The sequence below is a fragment of the Pogoniulus pusillus genome, chromosome 15, assembly GCF_015220805.1.
Source record: "Pogoniulus pusillus isolate bPogPus1 chromosome 15, bPogPus1.pri, whole genome shotgun sequence".
Classification (NCBI taxonomy): domain Eukaryota; kingdom Metazoa; phylum Chordata; class Aves; order Piciformes; family Lybiidae; genus Pogoniulus; species Pogoniulus pusillus.
Genome location: NC_087278.1, coordinates 1,975,025 through 1,988,077, shown reverse-complemented (window position 1 = coordinate 1,988,077; position 13,053 = coordinate 1,975,025). Strand labels below are relative to the sequence as shown.

At 52.9% G+C, this 13,053-nt stretch overlaps 1 protein-coding gene across 1 annotated transcript; it reads right to left on the bottom strand.

Moving 5' to 3' along the window:
* Positions 1 to 1,334: 1,334 nt before the first annotated feature.
* Positions 1,335 to 10,197, bottom strand: DUSP6 (dual specificity phosphatase 6). Its single transcript, XM_064154936.1, has 3 exons — positions 9,593 to 10,197; positions 7,563 to 8,000; positions 1,335 to 3,387 (listed from the first exon to the last, which is right to left on the bottom strand). The coding sequence occupies exons 1-3, from the start codon at positions 9,993 to 9,995 to the stop codon at positions 3,080 to 3,082; spliced, it is 1,149 nt and encodes a 382-aa protein (XP_064011006.1). The 5' UTR covers positions 9,996 to 10,197; the 3' UTR covers positions 1,335 to 3,079.
* Positions 10,198 to 13,053: the final 2,856 nt, after the last annotated feature.

Sequence of the window (13,053 nt, the reverse complement as noted above, 5' to 3'; positions counted from 1 at the left end):
GCATCAACTAACACCCCCCCCCCCCCAAAAAAAAACCAATAAGCAGAAAAAAAATATTGCATTTGAGGTGAAGCTCCCTGAAGACTTTGTACAGAGGTAATGCACTGGTTTGGAGCACGCCTGAAAGGTTTTAAAGTGATGCAAAAGAGAGAAGAAAACCAAACCAACAGCAACAAAAACCACCAAACAACAACAAAAACACCCCCCCCAACCTTTTCGTCTTCAAACCTCCTCTGGAGATGAGCTATTTACAGCCAGAGAAGGAAAACCAAAGCAGCAAAAGGTAAGGCCAAAACAAAACTGAAAGTGAAGCCCAGCAAATCCATTCCCTTGTAAAGAGAGGTTGTGTGGAAGCTACATGGCAGTGTGAGGAGGGAGGAACAAAGCAAAAATCACCACAAGGGAAAGAAGAAAAAACTCCTTATTTTTGCTCATCCCCTCCCCCCCCCCCTAAAAAAAATACTCCTCTGGTTTGCAAACTTCTCACTGTTGCTATTTCTTCCTCTTCATGAGGAGGTTGCTGCAGTGGAAGGATAAAAATTGAGCATGCTGCAGGTTTGGGGTTGGGTTGGGATGGATAAAAATTGAGCATGGTGCAGGTTTGGTTGTGATGGATAAAAACTGAGCATGCTGCAAAAGTTTGGGGTTTGGTTGTGATGGATAAAAACTCATCATGCTGCAGGTTTGGTTGTGATGGATAAAAATTGAGCATGCTGCAAAAGTTTGGGGTTTGGTTGTGATGGATAAAAACTCATCATGCTGCAGGTTTGGGGTTGGGTTGTGATGGATAAAAACTCATCATGCTGCAGGTTTGGGGTTGGGTTGGGATGGATAAAAACTCATCATGCTGCAGGTTTGGTTGTGATGGATAAAAACTGAGCATGCTGCAGGTTTGGGGTTGGGTTGGGATGGGTAAAATCTGAGCATGGTGCAGGTTTGGGGTTGGGTTGTGATGGGTAAAAACTGAGCATGCTGCAGGTTTGGGGTTGGGTTGTGATGGGTAAAATCTGAGCATGGTGCAGGTTTGGGGTTGGGTTGTGATGGGTAAAATCTGAGCATGCTGCAAGGTTTGGTTGTGATGGATAAAAAATGAGCCTGCTGCAGGTTTGGAGTTGGGTTGTGATGGGTAAAATCTGAGCATGGTGCAGGTTTGGGGTTGGGTTGTGATGGGTAAAATCTGAGCATGCTGCAGGTTTGGGGTTGGGTTGTGATGGGTAAAAACTGAGCATGCTGCAGGTTTGGGGTTGGGTTGTGATGGGTAAAATCTGAGCATGGTGCAGGTTTGGGGTTGGGTTGTGATGGGTAAAATCTGAGCATGCTGCAAGGTTTGGTTGTGATGGATAAAAACTGAGCATGCTGCAGGTTTGGGGTTGGGTTGTGATGGGTAAAATCTGAGCATGGTGCAGGTTTGGGGTTGGGTTGTGATGGGTAAAATCTGAGCATGCTGCAAGGTTTGGTTGTGATGGATAAAAAATGAGCCTGCTGCAGGTTTGGAGTTGGGTTGTGATGGGTAAAATCTGAGCATGCTGCAGGTTTGGGGTTGGGTTGTGATGGGTAAAATCTGAGCATGGTGCAGGTTTGGGGTTGGGTTGTGATGGGTAAAAACTGAGCATGCTGCAGGTTTGGGGTTGGGTTGTGATGGGTAAAATCTGAGCATGGTGCAGGTTTGGGGTTGGGTTGGGATGGGTAAAATCTGAGCATGGTGCAGGTTTGGTTGTGATGGACAAAAAATGAGCCTGCTGCAGGTTTGGGGTTGGGTTGTGATGGGTAAAAACTGAGCATGCTGCAGGTTTGGTTGTGATGGATAAAAATTGAGCATGCTGCAGGTTTGGGGTTTGGTTGTGATGGGTAAAAACTGAGCATTGTGCAGGTTTGGGGTTGGGTTGTGATGGGTAAAAACTGAGCATGGTGCAGGTTTGGTTGTGATGGATAAAAAATGAGCCTGCTGCAGGTTTGGGGTTTGGTTGTGATGGGTAAAAACTGAGCATGCTGCAGGTTTGGGGTTGGGTTGTGATGGGTAAAAACTGAGCATGCTGCAGGTTTGGGGTTGGGTTGTGATGGATAAAAATTGAGCATGCTGCAAAAGTTTGGGGTTTGGTTGTGATGGACAAAAACTGAGCATGCTGCAGGTTTGGGTTGTGATGGATAAAAACTGAGCCTGCTGCAGGTTTGAGGTTTGGTTGTTTTTGTTGCACTCAGAAAAGGAAAAAAAAACCAAACAGCTGAGTTCAAAAAAAAAAAAAAAAGGAAAAAGAAGAAGAAAGAAAAGCAAAACCCAAACCCAACCAAGCGAATCAAGCAGATAAACTTCCCCCCCAACACACACACACACACACACACACACACAGAGGTGTCCCTTGGATTGGTTGTCCTGGAGGATGTGTGTGTGGATTTAAAACGCTTAAAAGTATTGTAGCTGCAACTCACTGGAAGCTGAAATATTTACATCGACTCCAGTCGAGCACTTCCCTCAGCTCCCAGAAAAAAAACCAACCAAACACCAACAAACCAAACGAGAACACAAAAGAGACCTCCCAACACACCCAGCTGAAATCTCTTTCTTTGGCTCCTCTAAATCCCAACAAACAGGGGGAAAGGAGGGGGGAGGGGGAAAGACATATAAGCAAGTCTTCACTGAAGACAACGAGGTCGTGTCCCGGAGAGGGGCAGGGGGATGGTGGCAGCCTCCAGAGGACACATGCTCAGCCCTCCGCCGACTTTATCCTACCCCCACCCTCGCCTGGCAGCCCTGGCGCCCAAGCCGCCGCGCAAGGAGCGCTGCCGCTGCTGCTGCTGCTGCTGCTGCTGCTGCCCAGCCGCCTGCTCGCCGCGGTGCTTCCCCGTCCCGCCCCGTCCCCCGAGGGCTCATCGCCTCCCCTCCCTCTTGCAAGAGCCGATTCCACCCTGGGCACACACACACACGCTGGGGAACCTTCCCCCCGGCAGCTGCCCTTTTTGTTTCGGGCGGCAGAGGCCAGGCAAAGCGAAAAGCTGCGTTTTCTCCATCGCTGCCCAAGAGAAAGCACTGAGGAGCCATCCCCCGTGGGACGGACACAGGAGAAGGGGGCCGGTGGGGGGCTCACGTGGACTGCAGGGAATCCACCTGGAAGACGTTCTGGTTGGAAGGGGTGGTGAAGTAGAGCTGCTGGTTGGGCACTCGGTTGTCGCAGGGGCTGCTCAGCCCCAGAGTCCGCTCGAAGTCCAGCAGCTGCCCCATGAAGTTGAAGTTGGGCGAGATGTTGGACTTCTTCATCTTGACGATGTCGTAGGCGTCGTTCATGGACAGGTTGAGCTTTTGCATGAGGTAGGCCACGGTGACCGTGACGGAGCGGCTGATCCCTGCCAAGCAATGCACCAGGACGCCGCAGTTCTTCCCTCGGGCTTCGTCTGCAGGGAAACAAAGAGGCAGAGACGGACACGTAAGATGGGCAGGCAGGGAGGGAGCCCTGGTAACTGATCTCTCACCGCCGAGATGAGTATCAAGCAGGAAGGAAGGATGATTCTGATCCCAGGGGTTGGCAGAGCAAGAGTTAACTTCAGCCGCCTTAAAACCAGGGCTAAGGGGAGAATCCACACACACACACCACCACCAACGTGACAGAGAGAGCAGGAGCTCAGAAAACTAAACCAAAACAGGACAGAAGGAGAATCCGTCCCTGGACCAGTATGAGAGAGAGAGCAGGGGCTCAAAGCTAAACCAAACAGGGTAAGAGGAGAATCCCACCCCTGGACCAGTATGAGAGAGAGAGCAGGGGCTCAAAGCTAAACCAAACAGGGTAAGAGGAGAGTCCCACACCTGGACCAGTATGAAAGAGAGAGCAGGGGCTCAGAAAGCTAAATCAAACAGGATAAGAGGAGAATCCCACTCCACTACCAATATGAATCTCAAAAGACTAAAAAACCAGGACAAGAGGAGAATCCCATCCCTGTACCAGTGTGAAAGAGAGCAGAAGCTCAAAACCCTAAACCAAAAAGTCTAAGGAGGAGAATTCCACTCCTCTACCAATATGAACCTGAGTCCAGGAGCTCAGGAAACTAAAAAACCAGGACAAGAGGAGAATCCCACTCCTCTACCAGTATGAAAGAGACCAGAAGCTCAATCCCCTAAATCAAACAGGATAAGAGGAGAATCCCAGCCCACTACCACTATGAACCTCAGAAGACTAAAAAAGAAAGTTGAGAGGAGAATCCCATCCCTGTACCAGCATGAAAGGGAGTGCAGAAGCTCAAACCTCTAAACCAAACAGGATAAGAGGAGAATCCCATCCCTGTACCAGCATGAAAGGGAGTGCAGGAGCTCAAACCCCTAAACCAAACAGGATAAGAGGAGAATCCCATCCCTGTACCAGCATGAAAGTGAGTGCAGAAGCTCAAACCCCTAAACCAAACAGGATAAGAGGAGAATCCCATCCCTGTACCAGCATGAAAGGGAGTGCAGGAGATCAAACCCCTAAACCAATCAGGATAAGAGGAGAATCCCATCCCTGTACCAGCATGAAAGGGAGTGCAGGAGCTCAAACCCCTAAACCAAATAGGGTAAGAGGAGAATCCCATCCCTGTACCAGCATGAAAGGGAGTGCAGGAGCTCAAAACCCCAAACCAAACAGGATAAGAGGAGAATCCCATCCCTGTACCAGCATGAAAGGGAGTGCAGAAGCTCAAAACCCCTAAACCAAACAGGATAAGAGGAGAATCCCATCCCTGTACCAGCATGAAAGGGAGTGCAGGAGATCAAACCCCTAAACCAAATAGGGTAAGAGGAGAATCCCATCCCTGTACCAGCATGAAAGGGAGTGCAGGAGCTCAAAACCCCTAAACCAAACAGGATAAGAGGAGAATCCCATCCCTGTACCAGCATGAAAGGGAGTGCAGGAGCTCAAAACCCCTAAACCAAACAGGATAAGAGGAGAATCCCATCCCTGTACCAGCATGAAAGGGAGTGCAGGAGCTCAAAACCCCTAAACCAAACAGGATAAGAGGAGAATCCCATCCCTGTACCAGCATGAAAGGGAGTGCAGGAGATCAAACCCCTAAACCAAATAGGGTAAGAGGAGAATCCCATCCCTGTACCAGCATGAAAGGGAGTGCAGGAGCTCAAACCCCTAAACCAAATAGGGTAAGAGGAGAATCCCATCCCTGTACCAGCATGAAAGGGAGTGCAGGAGCTCAAACCCCTAAACCAAACAGGATAAGAGAATCCCACACCACCACCATCACCCCAGCCAATATGAAAGAGAGAGCAGGAGCTCAGAAAGCTAAAAAAGCAGCAGAAGAGGAAAACCCACCCCACACACCCACACCAACATGAACCCAGGAGCTCAGAGAACTAAAAACGAGACAAAGGGAGCAGGCCATTGCTCCAGAAGTCACGTTCTCTTTATTAAAGGCATGCTTGTCCCCGGGAGATTTGCCTTAAATTCTCCCAGTCCCCTTTTCCCCCCCGCCTGGAAATCCTGCAAGATGTCACTGGATGCCTTTTGATTTTCTTCTTTTCGGTTGTCCCCTCTAGTGCCCAGCAGACTGCAGAGGTCTATTAAATTATTCTCCGACTGTTGTGCAGCTAACAATGGAGGTATTCAGGCGCTTTAAAAGAATGAGGGAAGTCACAGGGGACAACCCATTAGGAGGAACAGGATGTCAACACTGGTTGAAAATGGGTTCCTTTGTAATAGGAAATGCATTACAATGCCTGGAGATTAGTTTCTTTGTGGCTTCCAGCCCACATTTCTTCCTGCTGGGGCTCAGATTACCTACATTCTCCCACTATTACCGGTATCATTCGACCGGATTACAGCAGCAGCTTCCCGACGAGCGCTCCTGCTTTGCCCACCCCACGCTTGCACCCCCGTGGGCTGGGCGGACTTTCTTTTTCTTTTGACCCCCTTTCCTCCAAAAAAAAAAGAAGGGGGGGTTAAAATTGTAACCGCCGCTCCTTGAAGCCACGGAGAGGTAAACCAAAGAAAAGCTGAGTGGGTAAAGGTCTCAGAGCTTGGCTAAGCCAGGCACTGAGGTCTGAGGGTAAGCATTCTAAGCACCAGATTTAATTAAAGCTCGGGTTGTACATTTGCCAGGGATACTGCTGGTGAATAACTTTGTGCTTAAAAAGCTAAAGTTAGCTTCCTTTTTTTTTTTTTTTATTGTACTGCTCTTGGGTAGCCTAAAGAAGGGGGGAAAAAAAACCAAACCTCACCCAAAACAAAATCAAAACAACCTCCAAGTAAACGAATGAATAAAGACCGAAACAAACCCAAGACCTCCAGACAGAAACAAAACCGAAGAGGCTCCAAAGAAAAGCAAAGCCACCAAAAAGATGCCAAACTGAAAGAAAACACCCTGAACCCGAACGAACTGAACCACCGCCAGAAAAAAGAGAAACACCAAACCCAAACCAACCGACAAAAGCCCCCAAGGCGAAACCAACAGACAAATAAAACACCAACCCCAGGCTCTTTCCAACCTTCTCCACTCCTCTCCCATCAGGAGTTCAGTTCCCCAGGCTCTTTTCCACCTTCTCCACTCCTCTCCCATCAGGAGTTCAGTTCCCCAGGCTCTTTTCCACCTTCTCCACTCCTCTCCCATCAGGAGCTCAGTTCCCCAGGCTCATTTCCACCTTCTCCACTCCTCTCCCATCAGGAGCTCAGTTCCCCAGGCTCTTTCCAACCTTCCCCACTCCTCTCCCATCAGGAGTTCAGTTCCCCAGGCTCATTTCCACCTTCTCCACTCCTCTCCCATCAGGAGTTCAGTTCCCCAGACTCCTCTCCACCTTCTCCACTCTTCTCCCATCAGGAGTTCAGTTCCCCAGGCTCCTCTCCACCTTCCCCACTCCTCTCCCATCAGGAGCTCAGTTCCTCAGGCTCTTTCCAACCTTCCCCACTCCTCTCCCATCAGGAGTTCAGTTCCCCAGGCTCTTTCCAACCTTCCCCACTCCTCTCCCATCAGGAGCTCAGTTCCTCAGGCTCCTCTCCACCTTCTCCACTCCTCTCCCATCAGGAGCGCTCAGTTCCTCAGGCTCTTTCCAACCTTCTCCACTCCTCTCCCATCAGGAGTTCAGTTCCACAGGCTCCTCTCCACCTTCTCCACTCCTCTCCCATCAGGAGCGCTCAGTTCCTCAGGCTCTTTCCAACCTTCTCCACTCCTCTCCCATCAGGAGGCTCAGCTCCCAGCTCCATAGACAGCTCAAGGAGGAATCTCCCAGTAAGCCAAACCAGGTCATAAAAATCATACAATGGGGTTTGGGCTGGAAAGGACCTTAAAGATCATCCAGTCCCAAACCCGCTGCCATGGGCAGGACACCTTCCACTCGCCAGGCTTCATCCCACCTTGCCTTGAACACCTCCAGGTGATCCACAACTTCCCTGGGCAACCTGTTCCACCTTACAATCTATCTGAGCCCCAAAGAATCACCACCCCCCACAAATTAAGGCATCTTTAAAACCAGAAAGGGGGAGGTGGGGGTGGAACATCCTCCAGAGCCTGCAGAAATGTTGCTTATTGCTTCTCTCCCGAAACACTCCTCAAGACAAGACAGAATTCCAGCACTTGCCACAGAACCCTCAGCTCACCTATGAAGGAGATGGCCTCAGGAAAGAACTGGGACAGATTTTGGCTCCAGTGGTCAGAGATTGGGATCTGCTTGTACTTGAATTCTCCGGCGTTCTCAAAGAGGTTGGGCAGGTTGGGGGTGACATTCAAGATGTATTTAATGCCAAACTCTTCCAAAACGTCCAGGTTTGTGGAGTCCTTGGCACAGCCTAAGTAGAGGTAGGGTAAAATCTCCACCGGGAAGGAAGGCTGGTTGGTGGAGAGGGGGCTGCCATCCGAGTCGGTCGCACTGTTGGGGTCTCTGTCAATGTCAGATTCAATGTCTGAGGAGGAATCGGAGCTGATGCGGAGGCCTCCCAAGCCCAGGACCGGCAGAGGAGGAGAGCTGCTGCTACACGAACTGTCTAGGTTGGTTTCGCAGTGCAGAGCGAACTCGGCCTGGAACTTGCTGAAACCACCTGGGGAAAAAAGCAAAGGAGGGTTGGGGTGGGGGGAGGATGGAAGCTGATATAAGATGCCAAGGCGACGATGTCCTGGTGCAGCCCTGTCTGTAAAGAGGCATTGCTTTCCCATCCTCTCAAACCCAAGGGAAAAAAAGAAAAGGGAAAAAAAAGGACCATTAAAATTAAAAAAAGATATTAAAAGGGGGAGAAAAATGAAGGGGGGAAAAGTGAGACGAAAAAAATGAAGGGGGGAAAAGTGAGACGAAAAAAATGAAGGGGGGAAAAGTGAGATGAAAAAACGAAGGGGGGAAAAGTGAGATGAAAAAATGAAGGGGGGGGAAGAGATAAAAACGAAGGGGGAAAAAAAGAGATGAAAAACTGAAGGGGGGGGGGAAGTGAGATGAAAAAATGAAGGGGGGAAAAAGAGATGAAAAAATGAAGGGGGGAAAAAGAGGTGAAAAAATGAAGGGGGGAAAAAGAGGTGAAAAAATGAAGGGGGGAAAAAGAGGTGAAAAAATGAAGGGGGGAAAAAGTGAGATGAAAAAATGAAGGGGAGAAAAGTGAGATGAAAAAATGAAGGGGAGAAAAGTGAGATGAAAAAATGAAGGGGGGAAAAGAGGGGATAAAAAAATCAGAGAAAGAGAAGAGTTTTAAAAAGGGGGTGAAAGGGGTTAAAGGAAAAAGGGGGGAAAGGAAAGAAAAAACACTTGGGAAAAAAGAGGGTAATAAAAACGGGAGCTGAAAAAAAGGGGGAATGGGGCTTAAAATGAGAGCAAATCGGAGGGGAAAGAGTAAAAGGGGGTAAATTAAAAAAAAATAGGAGAAAAGGAAAAAGGGAGGAAAAAGGGAGAAAAAAAGGAAAAAGGGAGGGGAAAGGGAGGAAAAAAGGAAAAAGGGAGAAAAAAAGGGAGGAAAAAGGGGGGGAAATGGAGGAAAAAAGGGAAAAGGGAGGAAAAAAAGGGAAAAGGGAGGAAAAAAAGGGAAAAGGGAGGAAAAAAAGGGAAAAGGGAGGAAAAAAAGGGAAAAGGGAGGAAAAAAAGGGAAAAGGGAGGAAAAAAAGGGAAAAGGGAGGAAAAAAAGGAAAAAGGGAGGAAAAAAAGGAAAAAGGGAGGAAAAAAAGGAAAAAGGGAGGAAAAAAGAAAAGTCAGACTGTCACGCAGACGGACTAAACCCAAAAGAAGGTTTAAGAAAATCGGCGGAGGGCTCAGCACATGGAAGATTAAAGCTCTCTGTGGCTTTTCGCCCTGCGGAGATCTCTCCGAGATGCCTCTGCAGCGATTCCTGCTGCCCTGCCCGGCTCATCCCGGGATCCCCGTTAGCCTCGCTGCCAGCGCCATTCCCCACATCCTTCCAGGTCTCTTTGAGCAAAGCTGGGGATGCTGGAGCGGGGGACAGAAGCCACCTCTGTGCAGGTCAGCGTCCTCCCGGAGTGCCACCGTGCAGTGCCCGGGAAGGACGCTGCGGCCACCCCCCCCCGCAAGCGGCCAGACCCGCACCGCTGAGCCGCGGGGCTCGCTCCCCCGGCACCTCCAGCCCAAGGCAGAGGGACGAGGCAGCGACATCTCCCCCACGCACACCTCACAACCGCGGAGCAGACCCCTTCTCACCTTCCAGATAGAACACCTTGCAGCCCTCGTCTTTGAGGCGCTTGAGGAGCAGCCCCAGCACCGACTCCCCGCCCGTGTTCTCGTTCCAGTCGCGGCTGTGCTCATCGTACAGCACCACCGTGTCGGTGCCGCAGCGGCGGGCGAAGCGCTCCCGGTCCTCCTCGCTGCTGGAGACGAGGGAACGGAGGGGCAGGTTGCCCTTCTGCAGCCTCCGCAGCATGATGCCGGGGATGGCCACGTTGATGGCCGATTCGATGTGGGACGACTCGTACAACTCCTGGGGTCGACAGTCCATCAGCAGCAGCCTCTCGTTGCCCATCTCCAGCTGCTCGTTCAGCCACGCCACCGATTTACTAATCGCCATTTCCGACGCGAAAGGGACGGGTCTGAACGTATCTAGCATGAGGAAGGACGGGGGGAGCGCAGCCTGCTCTGGAAGCTCCCCTCTCTTCTTTCTTCTCTCTCTCTCTCTCACAGAGGCATTCGGCGGGTGGGCTTCACCCCTCCAACAGCAGCGCTCCGGCAGCAACTCCCCTCCAACAACTTCTTTCCCTCCGCCCTAAGAAAATGAATCACGAAGCCCACCTCCCCCCTTCCCCCCTCCCCTAACCCCGCACCGCCTTCCCCTGTACCGGGCAGCGGTGGAGCTACGGGGAGGGAGAAGCAGCCCCCTGGATATCTGTCTGTCTCCGTGTGCCTGCCTCCTCCTCCTCCTCCTCCTCCTCCTCCTCCTCCTCCTCCTCTTCTCTGGCGTTTTTTTTTCTCAATGAATCCCTGAATGAACCTTTCCTAATCGCCGCTGCAGCTCCAGCCCTTGGGGCTTTTCCTCCTCCTCCTCCTCCTCCCGCAGTGAATGAAATCCAATTAAGGAGCTGCCGCGCCGGGGCTACCCGTGCCTTTAAAGCGCGGAAACAACGCGCTGCAACCACCGGGAGCAGCCAGCCCCTTCGCGCAAAGCCTTCCTCTCCCACCCCCCGCTTCCTCCTGCCCGCCTCGGTGGTGCCGGTGGCGGCGGCGGTGATGGGTCGGTGGCGGCGGTGGCTCCTCAATGGGTACAACCGCGCCACGTCTCAATGGGGACATTCTGCGGTGCAGCCAATGGGGGAGCGCGGAAGGGGCTGTTGCCTGGGCGACGAGCCGGCTGGAACAGGTTTTGTGTTGATGAATCGTTAATGAGTTTGTCATTCACAAAAACGGAAAGGAATTTCCGCTCCGGATAAACCCAGGGCAAACAACGGGGGGGGGGGGGGGGGGGGGGGGGGGAGCGGCTGGGGGGCAGGTGAGGGGGGCGCGGCCCCGGGGCGGAACAAAAGGCAGCTTCTGCCCTCCCGGCAGATTGGGTTCTCCTTGCTTTTTAGAGGGAGGCGATGCTGTTCCATTCCCCCCCCCCCCGCCCCCCCCAGACATCTGCCCCGATTCTGCTGCTTTGGGGGCGGGGGATGGGGGTGGTTGTGTTCCCCCCTTCTTCATTCTGATGCTGAGGGAGACCCTTTCCCTAATTCTGATGTTAGGATGGGGGGGTGTATGTGGTTGTGTGTGTGTCCCCCCCCGGTTTAATTCCGATGCTTAGGGAGCCCCTCTCCCTAATTCTGATGCTAGGATGGGGGTGCTGTGTGTGGTTGTGTGTCCCCCCCCGTTTTAATTCCGATGCTCAGGGAGCCCTTCTCCCTAATTCTGATGCTAGGATGGGGGTGCTGTGTGTGGTTGTGTCTCCCCCCCCCCCCCTCCCCCCCGTTTTAATTCCGATGCTCAGGGAGCCCCTCTAATTCTAATGCTAGGATGGGGGTGCTGTGTGTGGTTGTGTTCGCCCCTTTTAATTCCGATGCTCAGGGAGCCCCTCTCCCTAATTCTGATGCCAGCCTGGGGGTGCTGTGTGTGGTTGTGTTCCCCCCTCCTTAATTCTGAAGCTTCGTGGGGATGATTTGTGTTCCCTGCTCAGTTCTGACGCTTAGGGAGCCCCTCTCCCTAGTTCTGACGGTTTGAGGGAGGATGGTCGTGTCCCCCCTCCCTAATCCCGATTGTTTTTGGGGGGGTGGTTGCGCTACCCCCTCCTTAATTCCGATGACTTGCAGGGGCGGTTGTGTTCCCCCTTCCCTAAATCTGATGGTTAAGGAGGTGGCTGTGTTCTGTGTGCGTCGTGCCCGTCCCCGTCCCACCCCCCAATAATTCGCCAGTGCGTTCGGGGAATGCCGTTTTCGGGGGGGGGGCAGCCCCCCTGTCCTCAACTGATCTCTGCTCGGGTGAAGAGCAAACCCCGAGTTAAACTCTTCCGACAGCCTGCGGGCACTGTTAAAAATGGGGGGGACGGACCCCAGGAAAAGTCATCTCCCAAATCCCCATGCCCAGGTGACGGAAGCGGCCCTCGCCCCCTGCCCCCGCTAAAGCCGGGGGCGACTCATCCCGAAACCCTCAGCAGAGAAGCCGCAGCCCCTCCGCCCCCCCTACCCCTGCCCCCAGGTCACGGCGTCGCGGTCGCCGCCAGCACGGAGCCCGCAGCCCTCCGCGGTGGCTCCGCTCTGCCCGGCTCAGCGGAACCCCTCAGCCCCGGGGAGCCTCCGCACCGGCTCCTCCTGCGGGTGGGGCTCTGCCGTCGGCGTCCAGCGCTTCCCCCCCGCCCTTCCCCCCCCCCCTTCCTCCAACCTCCGGCCCCGGAAGGACGGAAGGGGCCAGTGCGGGCTCCGCCGCACCGGGAGGGCTGCGCTGGGGCCCGGCGGCGCCGCTGCTGTTCCGGGGGTAGCTGGGGCGGGGAGGAATCGCTCCAAGGTGGGGGTCGTGCCAAGGTGGAGAGGTTAGCAGATGGCTGAGGGCCAATCGAGGAGTGAAAATGGATGGGGAGAAGCCCGAGCGAGATGTTAATCCCATCACCGACATCTGGTTGGGGGTAAAATCGTCCCGCGGAGGTTAATCTCGTTTAGGCTGCTGCGGTGCTTCAGGAAGGGTTATTTTTAACCCTCCTCTCCCCCGAGCTGAAGGAGGTTCCGCAGGCAGCCGGTGGCTGGAGAGCAGCGCTGGCACGGGGGGCAGGGGCCGTAGGTGATGCTGCTCTGCTGCGTTCCGCAGCGACAGTTCTCACCCTCGTCTAAATGATGGAGTTGCTCTTATCTACGTCTAGCTACGAGGAGCAGCTTCTTCAGTTCGAGGGTGGCAGAGCACTGGAGCAGGCTGCCCAGAGAGCTGGTGGAGGCTCCATCTCTGCAGACTTTCCAGCCCCTCCTGGATGTGTTCTTGTATGACCTGAGGATTCTACTGGTGACAGCAAGTGGCGATCCTGCCTTGGCAGGGGGGGTTGGAGTGGATGATCTCTAGAGGTCCCCTCCACCCCCTATCACGCTGTGGTTCTGTGACAGCTCACGGTGTGCATAGTGCTCTGTGTTCAGCACTTAAACCATCCCCGATGCTAATTCAAGCTGGCACCTCAGCCGCAGCAGTTCTGAGCAAGGCTGGCACCCAGATGGCATTAG

Excerpts from the sequence above, each read along its gene's own strand:
- DUSP6 (XM_064154936.1), bottom strand. The coding sequence starts at position 9,995 with ATGCTAGATACGTTCAGACCCGTCCCTTTCGCGTCGGAAATGGCGATT. Across the intron at positions 8,001-9,592 it reads CAAGGTGTTCTATCTGGAAG|GTGGTTTCAGCAAGTTCCAG; the intron begins GTGAGAAGGGGT and ends TTTTTTCCCCAG. Across the intron at positions 3,388-7,562 it reads TGAGGCCATCTCCTTCATAG|ACGAAGCCCGAGGGAAGAAC; the intron begins GTGAGCTGAGGG and ends GTTTCCCTGCAG.